The sequence below is a fragment of the Alligator sinensis genome, unplaced genomic scaffold, assembly GCF_000455745.1.
Source record: "Alligator sinensis unplaced genomic scaffold, ASM45574v1 scaffold72_1, whole genome shotgun sequence".
NCBI lineage: Eukaryota > Metazoa > Chordata > Crocodylia > Alligatoridae > Alligator > Alligator sinensis.
In genome coordinates, this window is record NW_005842547.1 from 370461 (window position 1) to 397790 (window position 27330).

The window sequence follows — 27330 nt, forward strand, 5'->3', positions numbered from 1 at the left end:
ACCTGGGAGCTGGGGCCACTGGGGCTGAGTGTTGCTGGGCTCTGGCTAACACATGGAGATGCCCCACTACCCAGACAGCATGTAGCACCCTGCTACCTGGCCAAGATGCACTGCACCCACATGATGTGACAATTACTGTGTGGGTGCCAGGTGTGTGGTGGGGGGGTGATCCCAACTGCATGGGGGCGGGGGGCAGGGGCTCTTCCGCAAGTGCCCAGAGGCCCCAATTGCTGCTCCTACAGCTGTTGAGTATAGGACTTTTATTTTTTAAGTGCCAGGAGGCTGGAGCCAGGCAGGGTATCCATAGGGGCTTCTCCCATGGCTTCCACTGCTGTGCCTGCCTCTGCCTTGGTGGGGGGAGCCATGGGGGCTATGTCCTACTGCCACTTGCCCAGCCAGTATAGCAGGGGGCGCGATACAGGTGTGGCTTTCTCCAGACGGCACCAAGGCATAGCCCTGCTCCCAGCATGGCACAGGAGGGCACAGGATGCAGGCACAGCAGTGCTGGGAGTGGGGACTATGCCCTGCTGCCACTTGCCCCCTTCTGCCTGGAGTAAGCCATGCCCGCATCCTGCCCCGCCGTCTCAGCTGGGCAAGCGGCAGCAGGACAGAGCCCCCACTCCCAGTGCTGCTGTGCCCGCATCAGTGCTTTTCAGCTAGTATGCTGCGGGACACCAGTGTGCTGTGAAGAGCTCCCTGGCATGCAGTTAGAATTTTGGAATAATAATAAGTTCTCCAGCTGTAGAGTGCTAACGAATAAGCCATGATAATCTGATATTCACAGAAGACTCATGCATGTGCTGGCTGTGGGGGAGAGAGAGAACCAGCCAAGCAGAAGGAAAATCATCTACTGCACATGTGTTGGCTGTGGGGGATGCGCAGTTTACGAGCCTCTGAACAGCTGTGCTGCTGAATTTTGCTGAGGCAATGAGCTACAGTGAGCTTATAACTATGGGGCTGGGGAATGCCTTAACAGGTGTGCCATGGAAAATTTTTATTAATGTTAGTGTGCCTTTGTATGGGAAACACTGATCTAATTGACACTTGCTATCCTATTCCATTCTGCAAGAACCCCTTCAAAACAAAATAAAGCATGAATACATAAACGTTTGTAGCAAACCTTCATCTTGGACTTAAGACTAAGCCACAAAAGATAGCAAAGGAGAGAAGACCAATCCACATTTTGCATTAATTTGCATTTTGATTATTTCCAAGATTCCACCGGGGTGGAATAGGATCACAATTAAGCCAAAGTTCTGTTTTACTGGTTAAGCATTTAAGTGCTACTTTAACACATAACACCCAGATCTTCTAGATGTCTATGTAGCACTTATTTTCTGTCCTACATTACCAGATTGAGATAGAAGAAGAGGAGAAAGAAGATCCTAATGATGAAGGCCTTTGATTCAAGTCACTCCTCAGTCAGAAGGGCTTGAAAATCACATCTTCCATTTCCTAGAAAAGTTCCCTTATATAACCATGTCATGGCCTAGACAGAGATAACTTTACCCTCTCACCCTTCCTGTTGAAATTGGGTTAGTAATCATATCAAAGGGAAAAAGCATGGGGCCAGGAGAGCAAGACAGAACTTAACTCTATGACTGGGTATGATGCAGTATAAAACAATTGGTTTACATGCATTCTAAATTCCAAGCTGTCAAACTTTTTAAGCAGGTATTTAATTCAAGCTTGAGTAGGGAGCTAACAGCTGGAAGTTGCCATTGTCCCATACAACTTACTGCCCTGGGCACTGAAGTGTTTTGTTACACCTCTGCATTTAGGAACCTTAGAAATGAAATGGGATCTGTGCCTTAGTGCTTGGAATTGCAATTAAAACTTTTTAAAGAGTGTCTGTTCATGTCAGGCTGCTTATGCTGTAGGCAAAGCATGTGGTATGACTTAAAGCTATGGTTTTCAAACTTCCTACAGTCACAGAACTCTTTCATACAGTTCTGCCAGGACACCTACTCCTGTCTCCATGGGCTGTGGGACCTGACATCAAGCTAGGCAACCCAGCCTGGTAATGGAGGTGCACTGCCTCCCAGCCCACTCTGCCATTACCCACAATCTCTTTGCAGAACTCTTGATGACTGATCACAGAACTCCAAGTTTCCACAGAACCGAGTTTGAAATCTGTTTCTAGTTTTTCTAGTTTCTATTATTATGGGAGAATTGAAGTTGGTTTGGACAAAGACAGGTGGAAGAGTATAGTCAAAACAACAGTGATTACATACAAGTGATATATATATGGCAAACCTCAGGTTCATTGCATATAGTGGGAAGGATTCTGCTGACTCTCCCTCCCCATCAGACCAGGATTAACCACAAGAAATATGTATGAAAACCTGCAGTTTTAAAACCTAATCACAATATGGAATTTTTATTATATTATCACAGAAAAAAAAATTAAGAACAACAAAAAGGAAACCAAGAGGTTGTGATGTTCCGGGTGTTCACTAAAAATGCCAAACACCTCAAACTCAGAGCAAAAGGGTGGTTCTTGTCTAAAAAGGTTTACAATCTAAAGATATGCCTGTACTGCAGGGCAACTTAGCTGTATGCTGCCACTGCTAGTTTGCTTTTGGTTCCAAAATTAAAGCTATCATGGGTAACTTTATGATATACTTCAGTCATTTGTATGAGACAACAGAAGGATGCAGACAGACAGATAAGGAAGTACAAAGAAATAGTGAAATAATATTAATCAGCATGATACATAACCTAACTATTGATGAGTTTGTTGTAGGCATCACAGAAAGGGAAAGTTTTGATAAATGATTTGAAGAACAACAAACAGATTGTTTTTGAGTGTTTACAAGCTTCTCCCAGGTAAAAGGGACAAAATGAGAGAAAACACGGGGTGCTTATTGAAGATACATGTGCTTAGTAGGGGTTGATGTCGTGGGATTAGAGGTGAGAACTGATAGGTCCATAATGAAGGAGAGATAAAAAGTAGTGTGGGAATGAGCTGTGAATGGCTTTGAAAGTGAAGACAAGCAGCTTATGTTTGATATAATAGAGAGGGGGTGGTGACTGGAGACATGTGGAAAGAGGGATGACTTTCTCAGGCTTGCAGGCTGGAAAAATGGTTTGCTGCAGGGTTGTTACAAGCAAGAAAAACCTGCATTTTTCAAGGTCAGTGAAAAAAGTAGTACTAATCATAGAATCATAGAAAGTTAGGGTTGGAGGGGACCTCAGGAGGTCATCTAGTCCAACCTCCTGCTCAAAGCAGGACCAGACCTAAATAGACCATCCCAGCCAAAGCCTTGTCTAGCCAGGTTTCTGGAACCTCCAAGGACGGAGCTTCCACCACCTCTCTGGGTAACCTGTTCCAGTGTTTTAATACCCTCTTAGTGAAAAAAAGTTCTTCCTAATATCTAACCTAAACTTCCCCTGCTTCAACTTGAGACCTGTTGCTTCTTGTTCTGTCATCTGTCACCACTGAGGACAGTCTGTTCTATCCTCTTCTAAACCCTGATTCAGATACTTGAAGGCTTCTATTGAATCCCTCCTCAGTCTTCTTTTCTCTAGACTAAATAAGCCTAGTTCCCTGAGCCTCTCCTCATAAGTCGTGTTCCCCAGCCCCCTCACCAGTTTTGGTGCCCTCCTCTGGAGTCTCTCCAATTTGTCCACATCCTTTCTGTAGTGGGGTGCCCAAACCTGGATACACTACTCCAGAAGTGGCCTTAGCAGTGCTGAATAGAAGGGAATAATCACTTCCCTTGACCTGTTGGCAATACCCTAACCAGTGCTGCCCAGTATGCTGTTAGCCTTCTTGGCAACAAGGGCAAACTGTTGGCTTATGTTCAGCTTATTGTCCACTGTAACCTCCAGGTACTTTTCTGCACAGCTGCAGCCCAGCCAGTCAGCCCCCAGCCTGTACTGGTGCATGGGATTGTTCCATCCTAAGTGTAGGACTTTGCACTTGTCCTTGTTGAACCTCATGAGATTTGATTTGGCTCAAATCTCCAATTTGTCTAAGTCACACTGATTGCTAGCCCTACCATTCATCATATCTACTACTCCCCCCGGCTTGGTGTCATCTGCAAACTTGCTGAGGGTACTCTATGCCATCTTCTAGATCATTGATGAAGACATTGAACAAAACCAGTTCCAGGACCGACCCCTGGGGCACTCCACTTGATACTAGCTTCCAACTAGACATTGAGTCATTGCTTACTACTCTTTGAGCCTAATGTTCCCGACAGTTTTCTATCCACCTTGCAGTTCATTCATCTAGCCCATACTTCATTAGGCTGCCTGTGAGAATGCTATGGGAGTATTAAAAGCCTTGCCAAAATCAAGGCACACAAAATCCACCAGTCTCCCCACATTCACACAGAGCCAGTCACCTTGTCATAGAAGGCAGTCAGGTTGGTTAGGCATGACTTGCCCCTGGTGAATCCAGACTGACTGTTACTAATCATCTTTTTCTCCTCTGAGTGCTTAGAAATGGATTCCTTGAGGATCTGCTCCATGATTTTTCCAGGAACTGAGGTGAAACTGACTGGTCTGCAGTTCTCTAGATCCCCCTTTTTCCCTTTCTTAAATATGGACACCATGTTTGCCCTTTTCCAATCATCCAGGACCTCTCCTGATTGCCATGAGTTTTCAAAGATGATGGTCAGTGGCTCTGTAATCACATTGGCCAACTACCTGAGCACCCTCGGGTGCTTCCTATCTGGTCCCATGGACTTGTACATATCTAGCTTTTCCAAATAGTTCCTAACCTGTTCTTCCCTTTCTTAAATATGGACACCATGTTTGCCCTTTTCCAATCATCCAGGACCTCTCCTGATTGCCATGAGTTTTCAAAGATGATGGTCAGTGGCTCTGTAATCACATTGGCCAACTACCTGAGCACCCTCGGGTGCTTCCTATCTGGTCCCATGGACTTGTACATATCTAGCTTTTCCAAATAGTTCCTAACCTGTTCTTTCACTCATCAGTTTAGAACGATTTGTTTCCATGCCTTCTACCCCACTTCTCCTAACCTGGAAAGATAAGATCAGAAAGTCTTGTTTTGCAGAAAGCTGAATTTATTTTGTTATGACAACATGTCATGCAACTACAATCTGTAAAAAAAAAAAATAATAATAATAATAAAAAAGGCTGATAATTTATTGTGGAAAATATAATCTAAAACTTTGGACTATATTTAACAAAGCTTAAGAGGTACAGCAAGGTGTGCTAGATTGCAAATGTACAGTACTTTCCCCCTTTGAAGTAGTAAATATCTTCTGTTTAACATGGGTGTGAATAGTCCTCTATAAAAAATGCAAGAAGAATGAATGTTGATGCATGGAGACTGCAGGTAAAAAAAAAAAAAAAAGTTGTGTTGCTGAGGACAACTGCAGAATCCTGCACTTAAAATGAAAGAACCCCATGCACCACTACAGGCTTGGGACCAACTGGCTAAGCAGCATTTCTGCAGAAAAAAGACTTGGGGGTACAGTAGAGAACAGATGGATATGAGTTAGACATTTGCCATTTTTCCCAAGAAGGCTAACAGTATACTGGGCTGCATTAGAAGGAGCATTGCCAACAGATCAAAGGAAGTAATTATTCCCCTCTATTCTGCATTGGTGAGGCCATCTCTGGAGTTCTGTGTCCAGTTTTGTGCCATAGAAAGGATGTGGACAAGTTGGACAGAATCCAGCTCAGTGCAATGAAAATGGTTAGGAACCTGGGGCACATGACTTCTGAGGAGAGGCTGAAGAAAGTGGCTTTATTTAGTCTGGAGAAGAGAAGACTAAGAGCATTTGATAGTAGCCTTTACTTACCTGAAGGATGGTTACAATGAAGATGGAGCTAGACTGTTCTCAGTGATGACAGATGACAGAACAAGGAGAAATAATCTCAAGTTGCAGCAAAGGAGGTTTAAGTTGGATGTTAGGAAAAACTGTCTCACTAGGGCTAGAGATAGACATTCAAAAAGCCAAAGCCTGAACTGATTCAGTCTTTGCAGGTTAGTCTAACCTGCAGCGGGTGAACCAGTTTCCAAGTAGATAGATGTTTCCTTTTCATTCAGGAAATGCAGGTACATGCTTGCAGCGGCTCATCTCAGAAGGCTAGCGGTGTTAAGGCATCCCGTACTTTGCTTCCACAGGGAAGCTGAGCTGAGGATGGAGGGTGGGGCATGGCCAGGCCCCGGCAGGCCTGAGTAAAACTGAGGAGGGGTTTAAACCCCAATCTTAGCCTACCGGGTTCAGAGGGTTGAGGAAGAGGGAGCATCTGCTGTGGCAGGGAAAAGGAAGAGGGGAGAGCTCTGCTAGCCCTAGAAGCTCCCTGACAGCTGGGAGCAATCCCTGCAAACAACACTGCCCAGCCCCAGAGGGGAACTCTTCCCCCCTCCTCCCTCTCTCCCACTGCCATAGGGTGGGGATGGGGGCTCTGTTCAGTGCTGGGGGGCTCTTCTCCCTCCTTTTCCTTCTCCTCCCCCCATCCCTGCTGTGGGGTGGGGAGGGAAGCTCTGTGAGGCTTCCCTGCCCCAGAGCAGTTTCTTCCCCTTGCTTCTCTCCCACTGTCATGGGGTGGGGAGCAGGGGCTCCATGCAATGCTGCCCAGTCCCAGAGGGGGACTCTTCCCCCCCACTCCCCCTCCCTCCACAGAACTCTGTGGGACTGTGTGCAGTGCTGCCCACCCCAGCCCAGCTGGGGTGCAGGGAATGCCTGTAACAGCTGCAGCCGCAGGGGCTGAAGAGCAGAGGGAAGAGTCCCCTCTGGGGCTGGGGCCAGGCTGGGCAGCCTCACATAGAGCCCTCATCCCAACCCCATAGTAGGGGTAGGGGGGTGGGGCTGGGAGGAAGAGTCCCCCTCCAGCACCACACAGAGCCCCTCTTCCCAACCCTAGAGGGAGAAGGAAGCGGGGAATAAGTTCCCCCCAGTATGGAGCAGAGTCCCTTTTTCTACCCTACAGGACAACCATCCCAGCATGGCCCCATATTTGTATATATAATGCATACAGTATGAATCATATACACACAGTCATTCGCACACACACATACACACTTTCTCTTTTTCATATATAATGGAAAGTATATAAAATAAATGGTGTGCAGCTTTCAAATGTATGGTGTATTTAAAGCACAATAAGTAAAGGGATATTATCCCCAATTTATAGTAGGGGTTATTATTGTAAAGCTTTACATTTATTGACAATCCTTTACTGATATTCCATCATTCTTCCTTTTGAATGACAGGGATATGGGATTTGCAGACTGTTCAATTAAAAGCATTTTTGTATGTTTATTTTTTCTACCCTCTCAGACTGATATCTAGGGAAGGAAGAAGAAAAAAGTGTTCTGTTTTTACTATAAATACTATGGAATCAGAATTTGGTTTCCTGTTCTACAATGAAGCAAGAGGCAGAATTAAATCCTACTCACTCTTCCATATTTCTAATGAGTCTTCTCTCTTGACAGAAGTAAATACTCGATTATGCCAGAAAATTGAGGAAATATAATTTGAAGATTAGCTACTTGAAGGACCATATATACAAAAGGAAACTGTTAGGTTTGTGAGATCAGTTTTCTGACTGTAATCAATATAATGCAACTTTACAGTAGATCATCATGATAAGTAATATTTACTTATATTTCTAGATAAACTTTTTTGAAATAAACACAGTGAGACAGCTTGAACACTTGTGCTCAAATCCTATTCCACTTCTAAGGCAGGCAAGGTTCTTGGTTAGATGTGATATCTTTCATTAGACCAACTGAGTAGATGGCAAAAATCATAGAATCATAGGGCTGGAAGGAACCCCAAAGGATCATTGGGTCCAGCCCCCTGCATGAACAGTAAAGACATCTGGCGTCAGGTGACCCCAGCCAGGTGACCATCCAGTCTTCTCTTGAAGACCTCTAGGGTAGGTAATTGTATCACCTCTGTGGGGAGCTTGTTTCATAGTCTGGACACTCTAGTTGTGAAGAAGTTTTTCCTAATGTTCATCCTATAACTATCTTCCAGGAGTTTGTGGCTGTTGTTTCTAGTTTTCCCCAAGGGCGCCCTGGTGAACAGTCATTCACCAAGTCCCTGATGTACACCTCTGATATAGCAGTAAGCCACAATCAGGTCCCCTCTCAGCCTTCTTTTCTTTAGGCTGAACAGTCCGAGATCCCTCAGCCTCTCCTCGTATGGATTGCCATGCAAGTCTCTGATCATATAGGTGGCCCTTCTCTGGACCCTCTTGAGCTTTAGCATGTCCTTGTTAAAGTGTGGTGCCCAGAACTGAATGCAGTACTCCAGCTGTGACAGCACCAGTGTTGAGTAAAGCGGAAGAATCACTTCTTTGGTTTTACTGGAGATTCATCAATTGATGCATGCCAGAGTTCTATTGACCCTACCAGCTACTGCATTGCATTACTGGCTCATATTCATGCTGGGGTCTAGAATTACCCCCAGACCCCTTTTATTTGTAGTGCTGGTCAGATTTAGCATTGCCCAGCCTGCAGTTGTGCTGGGGGGGGGTTTCCTTCCCAGATGCAGCACTTTGCATTTCTCTATGTTGAACCTCATCTGGTTCTGTTCTGCTCAACATGCCAGCTTGTCTAGGTCTGCTTGTATCTGCAGCCTATTTGCAGGTGTGTCCACACAACCCCATATCTTGGCGTCATCCATGAACTTTGCCAATGGGCTTTTTACCCCCTCATCCAGGTCGTTGATGAAGATATTGAACAGCACTGGGCCAAATACAGATCCCTGGGGTACACCACTGCACACATTTCACCAGGATGACACCGATCCATTTATTTAGACTCTCTGCATCCTACCCCACAACCAGTTTTGCACCCCCTTGATGGTCTCACAGTTGAGCCCGATATCTTCCAGTTTTCTGATCAGTACCTCATGGGATACCAGGTCAAAGGCTTTATCGAAGTTGAGGTATATAATGTCAACTGCTGTTCTCTTGTCCAGGTGATGAATCACCTGATCATAGAAAGAAATGAGGTTGGTCAGATAAGACCTGCCTGCAACGAAGCTATGCTGACTGTCATTCAGTATCATGCCTTCTGCAAGTTTGTCACATATAGCCTCTTTGATGAATGTTTCTAGGATTTTCCCTGGAATAGAAATTAAGCTAATTGGCCAGGAGTTTCCCAGGTCTTCGCATTTCCCCTTCTTGAAGATGGGCACAACATTAGCCCTCTGTTTTTGAAAGACGTTTGCCAGGGGCTCTGTGATTACTTCAGCCAACCTTTGCAGCACTCCTGAGTGGAGTTCATCTGGTCCTGCTGATTTATATATGTCTAATTTCTGTAATTGATTGTACACCAGTTCTATGGCAATGGTGAGAATGGTGTCAATCCTGCCCTGTTGGTTCTGTGCCCTACCTGGCATGTTGTTCCCCTTGGTCTTGTGAGAGATCGAGGTATCAGGTATCTTGAGGCATTGAGCAGTGACCCCACACTCTCATTAGTTTTCCTTTTACTCCCTATGTAACTAAAGAAGGATTTATTCTTGTCCTTGATTCTTGCAGCTAGTTTTAGTTCAGTTTCTGCCTTAGCCTGACTAATCTGGTTACTAAAAGTGTGGGCCTTTGTTAAGTAGTCTTCCTTAGAGGCTGTCCCAAACTTCCATTGTTTGTACACCTTTTTCTTTTTCTATAGGAGGGCTGCAACTTCCCTGCTAAGCCAAGAGGGGTTTTTGACCCTTCTGCTACTTTTTCTTCATAAGGGAATGGATTTTCTCTGAGCCTTAAGGATTGTGCCCTTAAGGAACAACTATTCTTCTTGTGCTCCCTTTACCTGCGGTCCTAGGTCTCTCAGGGCATTCTCTACTAGTGACCTAAGCTTATTAAAATTTAAATTTTTGAAGTCTAAGACTTTGAGCTTGGTATTTGTTTTGTCGGCCTTGCATTGGACTATGAACGTAATGATTTCATGGTCACTATCACCTAGGCCAGCCTCTATGTTTAAGTTGGTTCTTAGCAAGCTTTCAGGTGCAGTCACCCTTCGTTAGGCATAAGGAGTCTCTGCTGGTCTGAGACTCCAAGGAATGAGAGAAGCTAAAAACACATACATATTTTGTGTTAAGATTTAGATACTGTTCATAATATGTGCAATGGTATGGAAATATCATAAGTCTAATGCACCAAAACTGGATGTTACAAAGTGTGAGGAAAGAGTTATTTTAGATAAAATGTTATCATTAACAAATAAAATATTAATTTTAACTATGCCTGGAAATATATCCTCATACTGTCATATAGTCCTTTATGTAATGATTTTGGAAAAAAAAGTTTTTTTGAAAAAGAAACAACATCGTATCAAAGACAAATCATAAAATAGATAGATATTTTTGAACTGTGATATGCTGGTGGTTGTTGCTGTTGTCTACATTTTTTAAACCGTTGTGTATCTTAGAGGAGAAGGGAGGACAGTCCTATGTTGAAATGTACCATAATCATTGCAATTTTTTTCAATTTTAGGAGGGAAGCTATCCATAGGGCAAACGATTTTGTACTTGCAAGATCCTTTTACCTGGTTGTGTATTTTGCAGCATTGCAATGCCTTTTAAAAAATGAATTGATTTCCATGAATATTTCTCTTTTGGTAATGCTTTAATTTACAGATAAATTAATTGCCCTTGTTGCTGCTGAAACATGCTGATCAGATTTATAGCTCTTCTCCTTTGATTGTATGTAACCTGTTTGTCACAGTGCTTCTGTTATGTCACCTCATTCCATTCAAAATCTTATCATTACTTGAGAAAATCAACCATATTTTATATCTAATCTCCTATCACCTCTCAATTGTAACACTATCATCTGTCATCTGTAATCCACTCAAGCCTGTCTAATTTATTCTGTGCTGCTAAAGCATTCCACAAAGCACATTTTATTTATTCAGGAAGAGATACAGCCCAAATTCTTAAAGCCATGCCAAAGGTGCCTCAAAATGACAGAAAGCATATGCAGAATAAACTTTTGATGGATAGATCATATTTATTTGCTTACCACAGGTTTCCATGCATCTTGTTTTGGGAAAGAAGAATGAAGAAAAAAAGATTAACTGCCACAGCATTGACTCAATATGGCCAAATGCTGGCCCCAGGCAGGAGGGCTGTAGCTGATAGGGCTGTGCGAAACAGCACCATTTATTTTTTACTTGTATTTCACCATTTCAATGGGACAGTATTTCATTTTGAGTTTTGTTTCATTTTGAAAGCAGTGTTTTATTTTGTTTAATTGAAACTGTTTCACTGTTTCGATGCTGTTTCAACGTTTCACCCATAGGCTATAATGGGGAATCATGAAAATGCTTAAATCGTTGACATTTTTTCCCTGATTCAGATGAAACTAGCAGAGATGGTAGCCCCTTCTGAGGTCATGAAGCCTGACAAGTTTCAAGGAGATAGGTGCAGGGGCTTCTGGGAAACTGCACTTCAAGGTGCTGACAAGCAAATCTCATGTCATTTGCCAGCAGTGGCAGCCTCCTGTTATCTGGCCCACAGATCTGGGGACCCTCCCCCTTGGGAGGCTGCAGGGTTGTGCTGGACTACTCCCAGGGGTGCAGGACCCTGGATCTGTGCACCAGATGACAGGAGGCTGCTGCTGCTGCCTGAGGGCAATGTCAGCACCAATCTTCCTGGTGCTGGGTGTGGGTGGTGCCCAGTGCTGGTCCCAGGTGGCAGCAGCAGCCTCCTGTCATCCAGCATGCAGATCGGGGGCCCACACCCCTGGGAGGAGTCTGGCACAGCCCCGCAGCCCTCCTGGGGGTGCAGACAGTTCCCTGATCTGTCTGCCAAATGACAGGAGGCTTCGGCTGCCATCTGGGACTGACACTGGGTGTAGCCATGCATCAGGAAGACTGCTGCTGCTGCTGCTGCTGGCCCCAGCTGGCAGAAATATCATGCTGTCATCCTACATGCAGATCTGAGGGCCTGCTCTCCCAGGAGGGCTGCAGGGCTGTGCCAGACAGGGTTGGTGTAGCCCCCAGATCTGGGTGCTGGATGACAGGAGGCTGTCACTGCCACCTGGGACCTGCACTGAAGCCAAGTAAGCTTGGCTTTGAAACTTGAAATGTTTGAAACTTTTGAAACTTTTTGAGTACGCTTGTTTAATTTTGAAGCTGTTTCAAGACTTTTGTTTCCTTTTGATTTCACTGTTTTGAACTCAAAACATATCAAAACAGTTTTGAAATGAAACACATGTTGAAATTTCACACAGCCCTAATAGTTGACTCCTTAGCATTAACTCTAACTGCAACTTCAGAACTACAATTCTACTTCGCAGTGGCCATAACAGGGTTAAAACTAACTGCGAACCTGAAGGATGCAGCCATTACAGGCAGCCATTATGTGGAAGCCATTACCTGTTTCAGTTCTGGTACAGAATATCAGCTTTCTCACTTAAGACATGTACTCCAGTTTTGGAGAGCTGATATCTTGGAGTGCAAGTGTGTGTGGTCTGCAAATAAGTACAGCATTTTTCTTTGACAGAACAATAAAATAAAAAAGGCAAAAGTATATGTATCGGACCCCTAGTGGTACATATATATGTGTGGTGAGAAGGGTGTCTAAGAGCTAAAACAACCTGTGATGTGTATGTAAGTTATACTTTATTTATAAATATTATTATCATTTTATTTATAACTTGTAATTTTTATTGCCTTCTATGTATATTAATTTCTAGATTATACATTTTCAGTGCAGGAATATCTGGATTTTTATAGTGAAACATTACTGTCACATATGCATAAATAAACATTTATATAAATATATACACACTGGACAGTATTCTATTATGATTTGTATGCCTAAACACAACACTTTTGGCAAGTAAGTGGTGTTTTAGACACTTGCACACAAATGGCAATACTGTTACCCTTGCACTATGCATGTGTGTATATGTTCAGTCTGAGCATTTTTAGTGGGACATGTGTAGATGAAACGGAGGCCCTAAACTGAAGCAGTGGGTTTTGAAAAACACCTCTTCAGTTTAGGGCTGATTAAACCCCTGTGTCATGCAAGCACCCTGCTAACTTACCTGCTTCTCCAGCAGCAGGGAGGGGAGAGTGAGCTGCCAGCAGGTGGACTGGTTCCTGGGCTGCAGGGGGGCTGGTGCTTCTCTCTGTGGCAGTGGTGGGCCCCCTCCCCTCACGTGCCACCCACCTGCTGGCACCCAGCTCGGGTAGTCCTGAGGGGCACTGCAGCTGAGGAGAGAAGCACTGGGCCCCCCGCACAGCTCAGGCAGGCAGGCAGGCTGCAGGGGGGAAAAAAATATCAGACTTCCTGCTTTTCTTGGGTGGAGCCTGTTTTCCTGGGCTGTTGCCAGGCTGTGTGCAGGGCTTTCTGCAGAGCCACAGAGCTGCATGGAGCCCAGTGCTTGGCTCCACAGCTGTAGGCACAGCAAACTAAAACTCCTCAGAGGAGTTTTAGTTTGCTGTGTCCCAAGTCATTTAAGGTGCATTATATCCCCAAATTTCCTACAGTGGCTGGAATTCATGCGCAATACACTGCTGAGGCATGCAAACACTGACACCATTAAAGCAATGCAAAAGTATTTAGCCCTCTTTAAAGTGTCGTGCACACAAACCCCTCATTTCATCTACACATGGCCTATGTTACACACAAACTAAGCAGCAACACAAGTACATATATGTGCTCATTATGGATGCACAGATATTTGTAAGTCATGAAAATGTAGCCAGGAAAAAATCTATGACTAATGAATGTGATTCTTTTTGTGTTCTAGCCCTAGCTGAATAGATAAGGCTATTCAGTAAGGGATTGAAGGGGGATGAAACAAGTTTCTCTCTTCCAATCATATTGCACAGATTAGGGTTCATTAGGGCTGTGCAAAGCTTCAGATCGCGATTCAGATTTGGAGATGATTCAGACAATTTAGAAGCTGAATCTATGAATCCAAACCAAATCACTAGAAGCTTTAGGTTTCCCAAATCGATTCGGAGCTTCCAAAACAATTCGGAAAAGATTTGACAATTTGGAGATTCGGCCATAGGGTATAATGGGGAATCAATGAAATATCTATAACTTTGTTGATTTTTGGTGGATTCAGATGAAACTTGCTGAAATGGTAGCCACTGCTAAGGGCATGAAGTCTACCAAGCTTCAAGGTGATACATGCAGAGGTTTCTGGGAAACTGCACCTCAAATCCTAAAAGCAAAACTCATGTCACATGTGTATGTTAAGCTATAGTGGGGTAAAAATGCCAGGGATGATAGGACTTTCTGTGGCCACAAATCCTTCCAAGTTTCAAGGACATAGGAATAGGGGTTTCTGGGAAACTGCACCTCAAGCTGCTGAAAAGCAAAATTCATGTCATGTGTGTATTAAGCCATAGTAGGGTGAAAACTGCAGGGATGGTAGCTCTTGTGGAGGCCACAAAGCCTGCCAAGTTTCAAGGAGATAGGTGGAGAGATTTCTGGGAAACTGCACCTCAAACTGCTGACAAGCAAAAGTCATGACATAGGTGACACTGTGTGTGTTAAGGCATGGGGGGTGAAAACTGCAGGGGCGGTAGCTCCTGCTGTGGCCACAAAGCCTGCCAGCTGTCAAGGAGATAGGTGCAGGGGGAGTCTAGGTTTTGGGGCCCTGCATCTCTGGCAAAACTCGTGACATGGATGCTTGTGGGACTATGTGTGTGTTCAGGTGCACCTTTCCTGGTGCTGGGGCCTCTGCACAACATGGCAGTGTGCCCCCATGAGGCCTCCTCCTCCCCTGCAGCCTTGATTTGTTTCATCACTGCAAATGATGGCAGGTCAAAATACCTTAGCTGGCTTAACACCAATAGCACCACCAGTATCAATGGTAGCCAGATGGAACTGTCACAGAGCCTTTCTTTTTATAAAGGAATTGACAGCAAGAAGTAAATATGTTGTGTTGAATATATGTTACTTATGGTGTGTGATGGCTTATCTTGTGTTTTTATGTTTATATGTTTATTATGAAAAAAACTGAAATAGAAAAAATACATCTTAGGAAGCTTTTGGGTTGAAAAACCCTTTGCACCTGCAGTTGGTGTGTCTCTTGGTCCTTGATGGAAGGAATATGAAAGAAACCAGAGGCTGGCCTGGCATGCAATGCAGGCAAGAAAGCCAGTCAGTGAAAATGGAAATGGAGGAATCATGGGGTGAGGGACAGGCTGGGTGGGATGTAGCAGTGCACGTAAAAGTGCAGAAGTACCTGGGGAATCAGATGTCTGAGTTTCACCTGCCTGTGGCCAGAGATGCAGGGCCCCAGAACATAGACTCCCCCTGCACTTCCCGCCCCCCCCTTCCATGCCTTAACACACACAAAGTGTCCCCTATGTCATGAATTTTGCTTGTCAGCAATTTGAGGTGCAGTTTCCCAGAAACCCCTGCATGTATCTTCTTGAAACTTGGCAGGCTTTGTGGCCTTAGCAAGTGCTACCACCCCAGCAGTTTTCACCCTGCTGTGGCTTAACACACACATATGTGACATGAGTTTTGCTTTCAGGAGTTTATGGTGCAGTTTCCCAGTAATCCCTGGACCTATCACCTTAAAACTTAGCAGACTTCATCCCCTCAGCAGTGGCTACCAGCCCTGCAAGTTTCATCTAAATCAGCAAAAAACAAAAAAGTGATAGATATTTCATTGATTCCCCATTATACCCTATGGCTGAACCTCTGAATTGACCAATCTTTTCCAAATCTTTGCCAAATCAATTCAGAAGAGTGATTTGGGTCTCCAAATCAAATCAGTTGAATCCATAATGGCAGAATCTGAATCAAATAGTTGCCTAGTCGCACAGGCCTAAGGTTTATACAACATCCTCTCCAGTAGTCCATTAGAATCTGGCTTCCTGGTGGAAGATGAGAAGCCACGAACTTATTACAAACTGTTAAGATGTCAGTCAGCAAATTTGAACTTCTAAAATATAAACCATTGCTCATTTACTACTCCAAATAGTCTCACATAGAACAGCCATATTTCACCAAAAGAATCTTATTTTCATTAGTGGGACTTTTTACACAGATAACTGTATCAGTATCTTAGTCCACACATAAGTTTGTGTTTATATTCACAGTTTTGTAGTGGACATAGATTTTTGTCCTTGTTTATATGCATTGTTTTGAGATTTGTGATCAATGTTATGTTTAAGTAAGCATACTGGATCAATAACTAAGAATGAACTCATGCCAGGCTAGAGATAAAATGTTTTGCACAGTATAAGTAAATGTTGAGCACTTATTTTGTAAAAATAATGATTTTAAAGTTGTTTTTTTTTCCCCCTTGATCTGAATATGTGGCTTGGGAAGGGGCACAAGTTTTATTCTGTCCAGTTTGAGGGAAGGCATCAAGATAAGACTTTAAACCTCCTTGGTATCTTCTTGTATTCTTGAGTTTAGTCAATGTAAATAGATATACTATTATCTTGTAATGTCTGTACATATTTGTTGGTCAAGACATAGTTATGAGATAATTTTTTATACAAGTAATTCTGTATTCATGACAGATTATTTTGGATGGGGTTAATTCCTAGGGATGCACGAAACTTCGGTCAACAATTCAATTCAGAGATGATTTGGCCCAATTTGGAGGCCAAATCACCATATCCAAATCAAATTGGGAGACAAAAAACCATCTGAATCAACTCAGAACCTCTGAATTGATTCAGAAAAAATTCAGAAAAAGATTTGGAGATTCAGCAATTTGGAAGGCAGTCTTGCAGGGGAACAGATACTAAGAAGAGGGAGAGAGATTGGCGGGGAAAGACTAACATTGGTAGCTGACCAGTTATGGTGATGTTTCTCTGAGTCCCCTTCTAATCACAGTGCTCTGGGGGAAGGGCGTAGAAATAACATATAAGCCTCTGTCTGAAGCATATCTGTCCCTTTTGTGAGCTGTTACTGCCTGAGCAAAAGAGGGGCAGTGGCTGGCCTAAAAACAGGAGGGCAGGTGGAAATCTAACCAACACTGGGAAGGCCCCCTGTTAGAGGCTACCATCCCTGCTGGTTTCCTCCCTCTCTGTCATAACACACACACAAAGTCACACATGTCATGAGTTTTGCTTTCAGAAGCTTGAGGTGCAGTTTTCCAGAAACCCCTGCACCTATCTCTTTGAAACCTTTGAAGGGCAGGCTTTATGGACTCAGAAGGGGCTGCCATGCCTGCTGTTTTCGTCCCACTGTACTTAAACACATACACAAAGTCATGCATGTCATGAGTTTTGTTTTGAACAATTTGAGGTGCAGTTTCCCAGAAACCCATGCACCTATTTCCTCGAAACTTGGCAGGCTTTGTGCCTTCAAAAGGGGCTACCATCCTTGCTGTTTTAATCCAAATCTGCCAAAAATGACGAAGTTGTAGGTATTTCAGTGATTCCCGATTATAGTCCATGGCCGAATCACTGAACCTCTCCAAATCTCTCCAAATCATCTTCCAAAGCTTATTTAGCCAAATCAACTTGGGACAGTGATCTGAATCTCTTATTTGAATCACTGTCCTCCAAATAGGATGAATCCAAATTTGAATTGAATACTTCCTTATTCGCACAGGACTACTAATTTCAATAGTGCCTCATTGTATACTTCATCTAAGGCAAAAACTAGTAACTGACATATTCTCAAAGTGATCTGTTGGAAATATTCCCACTAGGGCTTCCACGAAAGTTATTTTTCTGTGCTAGTGATGAAACATGGGTGTTAATGGTAAACAGAGAGAGTTGGGGATTAGAAGACTTTATCTGTTGCTTTCCCATGTAAATAAAAGGATTTATTCATATAACCACAACAGTGAAAGAAAACATCACTCCCTAGCAAACAAATATATACATAAGGCAACAGTCCAACTTTCTTTATACTACCATCATGAGATTTATGGCTGGTTTGAATTGTGGTTGGCTTGAAGAATCATTTACTTCATTTTACAATTAACTGTTGCTCATCATTTTTTTTTCTTTCTTTTTGTTTCAGTAAGTCAAGGTGGGGATGCAGTTGCATCTGACATGTGTCCTGATCCTGGAATTCCTGAGAATGGAAAAAGGGCAGGCTCTGATTTCAGGTAGGAACTGTGTGTACGCATGCATGCATGCATGCGTGTGTGTGTGTGTGTGTGTGTGTGCATCTATAAATAGATAGATCCACCTCGATCGATCAATCAATCTATCTATCTAGATCTAGACTTAGTAGAAAGGTCCAGCAAGTGTGGTGCTGACCTACAGATAATAGATTTTGAATAAAAGTTATAAGCAACTCTATTTTGAATGCTGTAAAACAGTTTCAATTCTTGTAGATTCAGACGTGAAGTTTTAGGCTATACGGAATATGCTGCTTGACATTGGAGATTTTAACACAGGTTATTCAAAATATACCAGATAATTTTCACTGAGCACTGTGTGTTATAATACATAAAATGAGGTGGAGAATGTCCTTCAGGTTCTAATTACTATTAAACTATGAGGACACAATCTTTCAGTCCACTGCTGAGAAATTCTTTAATTTAATTTAATTAAAAGTAGTGAAGTTGATAGACCAAAGTAAGGAAAGAACCCTTAAACACAGGGAAAAACAATATACTCTGTACTTAAGATTAAAAACAAATCACATTTTTTGCAGGGACCCGGTGCTTCCCTCCATGGCTGTGGCGCCCCCTGGGACTACCCAAGCCAGGTGCCTGTGGGTGGGTGCTGCCTGGGGTGGTGCTGTTGCCACAGAGGAAAACACCAGCCCCTGCTCCCGCACCTCAGCCCAGGGACTGCTCTGCCTGCTGGCAGCTTGTCCTCCCCTCCCCTCCCCTGCCGGAGAGGCAGGTAAGTCAGTGGGATGTGTGCATGGCACAGAGGTTTTATCAGCCCAAAATTGAAGTGGTATTTTTTTAAACCCACCACTTCAATTTAGGGCCCCTGTTTCATCTACACATGCCCTAAAAGGAGCAACCTTAAAGGTTGCCTGGGGGAAGGGAAGAGGAGCAGTGATTCATGACATCTGTTGAGGCACTCTGAGGCAGCAGAGTTCAACATGAGAGTCCTCACAGAGTCACTTCTCAGGAAAGAGAAATTCATCCAAGAATGCTGGAGAGCTTGGTCAAACACTATCTCCCTGTGTGTATCATGCTACCACATGATACAAGTGAACGGCAAATTAGTACATTAATCAAGAAATAAATTTAACATCTGCCAGGGGACTTATAATTTCCTGTTTTTTAATGAAAGTGTCTGTTAACTGTTCCTTTGGATGCTGAACCTTTATTTGGAAGTTAGTTAGGGACACAGACTGAGAGAAACATGTATTTCCTTGCAAACCAATTAGGAAGGGACAAGGTCTGAACTAATACTTCTTTTACGTATGGAGGGAATCAATAACAGAGAAAAGTCAGGGAATAAAGGATTGTGTTGACAGTCTTGACATTATTTCAAATAAGTTGAAATCAGCATTTTCCAAAGAATAAATAATATTCCCTCTAATTGAACTATTCATAAAACTCATATTACCACTGTAACCAGTACAAAGTTCTTAGCCAGCCATGCAATCACTCTGAGTGGTCTACTACTAACATATGATATAAGTAATAAGCTAGAGTCTGGTACATGACAAATACAGTGATAGATGCTTCTTGAAATATATCCGTTGTTTTAAAAAAAAGTGTTGAAGAATGTTGGAAAAACAAAGATTTTGTTACAAATCAGTGTTGAAATATCGACTTACTCATACATCTAAGCCTCAAGACCTCCCAAATCATCTTCTGTCAGTCAAATTGAATGTCAGTCATATCGCATTACCCTTTATTTACAATAAATATGTTGACAGTATGCTCTGGAAGTGACTGTTGGGTTCCTCACTTTTTTCGTCATTTAAAATATAATGACACCTATACACGTGCCCAATGCCTGCTCCTGTGCATGCTACTTAATCAAGTCTGCTGGAGCATGCTTGTGCTAATGAGTACATTCCAGCAGCCTCAGCATAATGTATATTCAGCATATCTGTGTTTCAAAATAGTGTTGGGGGGCATTTTAACTAAAGCTCATTGAATGAGTTTAGTTAAAGCACCCCTGCCACCATTCTGAAGCATGGGATGCTGAATACACAAGATGCTGCAAGCACTTTAATTAGAGTGGCTCCTGAGAGTATTTGTAAAGATGCCCTAAAGGCATCTTTCACCACTCCAGAGCATTTGTAAAGATGCTCCAAATTATCTTCTGTTGTTGTTGTTCTAAATGATCTTTGTCTTAAATTATCTTCTTTTTTTTTCATTTCACATAATTTACTCTTTTGGTTGAGCCATAAATATTCATATATCCAAATGCCATAAACATGTATTACAGTTAGAATGCACCTACTACCTTAACATGTACCATTATGTTTTACATAAAATATGCAAAGTGAATTGGTTCTCGTTTTTAAGAAATGTAACTAGCTAAATAAGTTAAATAGATTAATTCAATGCAAGCACTTTTACCAAAAGCATTTTCACAATGGATTTATTCCATCTCAAGCCATAGTATTTTAGATTGCATTTTAATAACAGAGGTAAGGTCTAGCCCAACAGAGTTGCACCAGTGTAAGTAGAAGGGCTGATCTGAAGTAAATAGGGTGAGCTAAAAAAATTGATAGTCGATCATTCATATGCCTGCTTCTCCTGTGTGTCAAAAGGTGCCAGAAGGGAAGTGTGATTTCAGGAGCAATTTGACGAAAGAGAGAAGTAGCTTTTGTCCCACAAAATAGGTGAGCAAGTGAGAAGGATGAATAGTGTACACTAATGGGCTTTCTTATTTTAAAAGGGAAAATCTGAGACTTTGTGTTTCACTCCTACAACTCTGCCAGGCTTTCTTTTTCTTTCTCCAAGCACTGTTTCCTGTTAAGGATTATGGATGATATCTTTCAAGAGACTTCTCTTGCAAAAAAAAAAACGTTATTGTAATGGGCTAGGGACAGAAGTTACACATAAACCGGTTTAAGTGATCAGAAAGTGGTTTAAACCTGTAACAAAACAGAAGTTCAGTGCACACAAAACCAGTTTCAATATGGCCAGAACTGGTTTAAGATAAACCTGGTTGAATGTAGGCTTAAGTGACTGAGGTCAAACCAGTTTGACTAGTTTGAGTAGACTTGACTGATTAAGATTAAACCAGTTTATGGAACGTCTGTCCCAGACCCCTTCCTGGTTTAAGTTAAATCAGAGTCCCTAAGCATCCCAACATGCTTTGCAGCCTTGGACAGTTCTGTGCTGTCTACTCCAGAGAGCAGGGCTGGCCCTGCTCATCTGCTCCCTAGCTGGAGCAGTGAGGGCTGGCCCACTGCCCCCTGCCAGGCAAACCCTGGCTAGGGGCTGGGGCCATGGAGAGGGGTTAAATTCCCCTTTCCCCAAGTACAGAGCAGTCCTGCCCTGATGACTTACTTACTGCTGGCTGTGACTGTGGACTATATATCCCAGAGGGACCTAGAAGCAGGAAGAGGAAGTGATGAGCAACTTTGCAGAGTCCTGCTGCTATGTTTGTGGACTGCAAATCCCAGGGACCTTGGGGGCATCAGGAAGAGGGCGCAGACACACAACGCATGTTGGCTATGTGCCAGAGAACCATGCTTTAGTGCCCCCTGGCTTCTGGCTTGAGCCATTACAAGGAAGTGGCTGCATTTCTTGACTCAAAAGTGAATGTGTGTTCATTTGCTTATTGGTTCAGTCTTAGACTAAACTGTAAAGACTGAATCAATTCAGCCTCAGGCTTTTTGACTGTCTGTACTTATCCATGAGGACTGTGACTCAAAGGCTTTTCAAATAGTGCAATCTTGGTATCTGTTCCAGTCTCATAGGGAGGAAATTTCCAACAGGTGGAGCCCCATTTGAAGAAGCATGTTCTTTGCCTTCAGTGGAGTTTTCCCAATATATGTAATTCAAAATGCACAAACAACATTGGAAAAAAGGCCTTATTCCTTTTCCTCCCCACAACTAGGGCAGCATCCATCTCTGTGAGTTGCAGAATCAGTCTCCTTTCCTATTTCCTTCTTTTTTTCAGGATGTTTTTTCCGCTTAGCTGCCAGGTAGCCTAGCCTCAATAGGAAAGTGTTTGCAGTCCTGGTTGACCTGTGGTGTGGTGATTAGGTTGCTGTCCCATAAAGTGGGATATTAATGTTCATCTCACCTCAGGAAGAGCCTGGGTCTATTATGTCCCTTGGCCTCCACAGGTACTTTAACCATAGACTGAACAGAAGGTGAGATGGACATTAACACACTCAACACACACCAGTGTCAAACAATGACTAATCATTGCTTTTGCAGATTATAATTTTGCAGATTTTGTGTAATCATAACAAAGTAAATGGATTTAGGTGCCTTGAGAGTATGGCTAAATCTCTTCCCAACATGTACAATAAGTAAAGTTTAGGACAGAACTGTAGTCTTTGGGCCGTTATGTGTCTTTGCATGCATTACTGAGGCTTCTGGGCTGATCTTTTTCTAGATCATTCTGGCTGGATATTTATTGCAGCCTCAGCCTAGGGTTAAAGACTGGGGAGAGGAGATAGAGTGGTGGTAGTCTTCAATAAAAGTATGGTGAACAGAAGGTATCCATTATCAGGCTGTGCAACATGGACTGTGTCTATTCCATGCTTTAGGCCAAGGATGAATTGAAAATGCTATTCATGGACTGATCACCATGCTTCACAATAGGTTCCCAGACTGAATTAACCAAGCTGGTCTTCAAGGTGGTGTTGACACCCAGAATTATTGTCTTGGGGAGAATTAGGTTTACATCCTGGGATGTCTGGTGAGAAAGCTATGACCCTTCTTTCAGATTCATATCTGGCCACCATCATCCATACCTTTGTAACTTCAAGACTAGAATATTACAATGTGCCCCAAGTGACCTGCCCTTGAAGACTGTCCAAAACCTGCAGCTGATGCAGAACACATTGTTCTACCTTCTGACAGTGATGGGTTACCAGGAATACATATGCTGCGTGTTCCAGAGTCTTCACTGAGTCCAAATAGCTTTTCAGGTAAACTTCAAGATGCTGGTTTTTACTTTTTAAACCCTATACAATCTGGGCCCTATGTATCAAAGGGACTGCCTGTTACATCCCAATCCTGAATGTCAGCTAAGAGTAACATCCTCGAATACCATCAATATACTATGTCTGCTTGGTGAAAACTCATGGGAATTTGTTCTCTCTAACTAAATTTCAGCTCTGGAACTCCCTTCCTCTTGAGGCCTGTCACAGACTAAGTAAAACCTCCTTAGGTAGTGCTGTAAGACCTTCCTATTTAGTCCAGTAAACAGAACTCGGCTGAGATATGTTTGGGGTTTCTGTTCTATGTTTATACTTTAGTTGTGAAAGCAAGACTGATGATGACCAGATCCGAATCTGAAAAATGGATCATAGACTTCTTTTGCTTTCTTCTTTGTTTGTTCTTCTGTAAGTTACCCTGAGTCTTTGTTGGGGAGGGCAGTATAAAAATCAAATAAATAAATATAATGCAAAATAGGATTCCTTTATCTGACTTAGATGCCTCAAAGCTGTGCGCCATTTATGTGTTTTAGTGTGGAAAAAAATATATACTCATGTGCTCTTCTGTCCACTGCCTCACATGAGGGACATTTTACCCTTGGTATTTGAAAATTTTGAAAAACTAAAACTAACTACTTGGGGATTATTTTGTACTACATACATTAACCAAAATAAAGGGACTTGCCCACATTAAGGGGGAAAGATATTTTTGCTTTTTATATGCTGTCTTTGGATTCAGGACATATACATATAGGTTCATTTTCTGACTCTTCCACATATTTCCTGTGTAATGATGGGCAAGTTAGTAAACCTGTCTGTTCCTCATTTGTAAAATGGGTTTAACAGTTCATACTGACGGAATCAGACAGGGTAACAATGCCTGAAAACTGCCACCAAGCTACTACATTGTGTTCTATAATGAGAACTTTATTTTTAAAAGAGGTCGTGCTAGAGCTCCTTTTATAGCTGTTTTAAAAATAAAGAACAAATACAATCAAACCCAAAAAACACTTTCACGCTTATTTTGATAACGTTGTTCCGTATGTATAAAACATGTACTTAATAAGTTTTCCAGAAAATAAGTGAGAGAGAGAAAGCAATTCTACAGTCTGATAATTAGGGCCAGAAAATCCTAGCTCCAAAGAATATTTAATTATTTTATATAAAGTGGAAGAACCACAAAAGCAACTTACTTTGGAATATATTCCAATCATCTGTCATATTTGAGGGCACAATTTGGAAGAATGATACTCTATTTACCACAATGCAAATTTTGTGGGTAGTTAATTATGGAATCATAGAAAATGAGTGTTGGAAAGGACCTCAGGAGGTCATCAAGTCCAATCCCCTGCTCAAAGCAGGATCATCTCCAGCTATATCATCCCAGCCAGGATTTGTCTAGCCAGGTCTTAAAATATCCAAGGTTGGACATTCCACAACTTCTCTGAGTAGCCTGCTCCAGGGCTTTACTACCCTCCTGGTGAGAATTATTTTTTCCTAATATGTAACCTAAATTTCCTTTGCTGCAACTTGAGACCATTGTTGGCCCTTAGTCCAAAGTCCACCTGCTGGTCCAGTGGCTGTGAAATAACAAAGGTCCCTTTGACATCCTTCCGAATTCAATGTCCAATAGCGTCGGAACTGCCACACGGATTTCAAGGTGATAGCGAGGCTACTGTTGTCCAAATCTTTTGGCCAAAGTCCTCTTTTAATGTCCTTAACAGCACTGACTGGCTGAGCACTCAAGGCCTGTTGTGCGCTGTCACACTCTTCTTTTGAGGTCAGATCCTTGAATCCCATATAGGCAACCTGCAGCAGACTTCTTAAGACATGGGTTACACTTGTCCCCGCACAGGAGGTCCATTGAATAGCATTCATCAATACCCAGCTCTCCAGCCTCCTGCCTTGATCTATATAGTCAATGCCATGTTCCGATCTGTCTAAACGAGCAACATTATCAGTTCCCTTATAGGAATTCCAGATTCCCATCACCGAGTTTGCTCCATCCCAAATAGTGTCAATGACATCTCTCTTTTTCTTAGCTGAAGAGGCTGGGAATAAGTCTGATATGGCCCATTTAAGAAGGCTTATTTGGGTTTGAGATCCTATACTACAATTCCAGAAATAATGCTTTATGAACAATTCATCTGGAGCAATTGTGATTCTCATGTGAAGAATAGAGGCGTTGAGCGACACTGGCCTTTCCATGCTACTATTCCACAAAGGCAAGTGGCGTTCCCAATTTAGGTGCCCATCAGGGTGAGGGATAGAGGACAATGGGGCGAGTACTGAACATGTAATACTGCCGGTGAGGGTGATAGCATTGTAGCAAACCCAATGGGATCCACACTGTGTTTCTCTGTGGTTGCTGCTATGCAATACTGTGTGGCAGCTTTGGATGTTAGAAGATGTGTTAGCTATGTAACAGAAACCCAGACTCACTACAACCCATTTTTCATCAGCCAACCAGTTAATGTTCCATCTCAAGATTGGAGACCTCCATATCAGTGCCATTAGCATGCCAAGTGATTTGCTGCTCCCATCTTACTATACTTCTTTGCTGATAGAGGTATGTGGCACACCAACCTTTCAAAAATTCATTTGAGGGCAGGAGACAATAGGCCTCTCAGTGGTTGACTTTTCAAGAAATGGCACTGTTGTTAACTTGGGAGGTATGGCTTTACTAATTGTGGGGTTTGTTTGAGGGGAATCCTTGGGTGCCAATGGCAAAACTCCAGAGCACCCCTTTGCATCTCCATAAGGGGCATCCCGTGTATAGGGAATGAATCCCCAGTGGAGGGAATGAATCCCCAATAATATCCCGATCCAGCATTTCCATTACAAGTACCTCCCTGCCACCAATGGATAGTTCACCTTTTCCACCAGGGCCAATTTGCAATTTGATCTGTTGTTACATAGTGCCCTGTGGAATCCAGGAATTTAGCATTAGAATCCATGAGGTGACATCCTTAAGCCCCAAAAAAACACTTGTAAGAGAGGGAATTAGCTTGAACAGCCATTAACTTGTGACTACTTGAAAGGGAGGCTGCAGGTGGTTCAGTTCACAATTTACACTGCTCAATGGTGGGTTCAGGGCCATTGGGATAAAAGGGCCTTCCAATATCATACTCCGGGTGATCGGTGTCATCACCTGCAAAAAAAAGATTAGGAAAAAATACAAATCTAACATACCCTTCAATTGGTGGAAAGTTCCAACTGATGATCCAGCAGACACTTAAGCCCAGTGTTGTCGCTGTCCGCTTCATCCTGACCATGTTTCTGCAAATTCTGCAAAACAAAATTGTCCTTTTCTTCAGACTGATTAGACTCCTCATGCTTATACAACATTACCAGTTCTTCCCAACGAGTGGGGATGGTTGTGGGTTTTAAAGTTTTGATGGAGTGGCAAGCCAGTTCCATGGGTTGTTGAGCTGGGTTTTTGTCCACCCAGACACATTGATTAGCCAGGTCAATATAACAATGTTTTAAAAAGGGCATTCCAATAATACTAAGGTAGGGGTGGCATGTCCAGTCCAACTGAAACCTTGGCACCCGTTGTTGCAAGTTGTTCATTGATACTGAACGTGACACCTGCCAACCCTGACTAGATCCCCCCTTGGCTCCCGAAAAGGAAACAAGGAACTTTGTTTGCTCATATTTGGGTGAAATAACCTAACTAAAATTTAGCATAGATCCTGTATCTAATAGAAAAACTTCAGGCGCTCCTCCTTCTACCCAGCTCCAACCTGTGGTCTCCCGTCCTGATTAAGTCAGAATGGGAAACAGTGGCTGAGACTGCAGGAGGCACAGCCTCAGTCTAAAATGGATAGGGATGGGGGTATAGGTTCAGAAATGAGAGTAAGCACCCCTGGGGCATGCCAGGGAGTGCCACATTTGAAACAGGTTTCTCGGCATGCAAAATTCAGAGCTGTGCACACTCCTTGGGGACAATCCCAGTCCCCAGGGAGGCGCGGCCAAGGACCCTTCTTGATTTGATCCCCTCCCTGCGCATCGTTTTGGCGCTGGGAGTGATCAGAAGACCCCTTAGCTAGAAAACTGGCAAATCTGGCAGCCAAGCTTTCCACCATCTGCTCTAGACATTTCAACTGTTGTCTAGACTCAGCTGCTCCTTGAACCTGCCTGCTTTGGCCTGGCTCCTGCAATCACCACCAAGCCTCTGCCTTTTCAAGATAGCAATGCAGATTATCCACCCACAATGCTCCTGACTGCATTTCTAACATCAGGAACAATTTGGGAGGGACCAGCTGCAGCCGAGCAGCAAAAAGGTGAGTAGCCCAGTTGGCTCCAGCACCAGGTGGTAGAGACCATTGTGCTGGCAAAGGATCTTCCCAGACTCAGCCCCATGCTTGTACCCTCTCAATGACAGAGCAGGAAT

General features: G+C 43.1%; 1 protein-coding gene across 1 annotated transcript in view; it reads left to right on the forward strand.

The window, feature by feature from the left end:
* Positions 1–27330, forward strand: part of LOC102386534 (CUB and sushi domain-containing protein 1) — a 796348-nt gene that overhangs the window by 107355 nt on the left and 661663 nt on the right. Inside the window, exon 4 of the mRNA XM_006032113.1 lies at positions 17904–17991. Coding sequence (XP_006032175.1) covers positions 17904–17991 — 88 coding nt within the window. The remainder of the gene's footprint in view (positions 1–17903; positions 17992–27330) is intronic.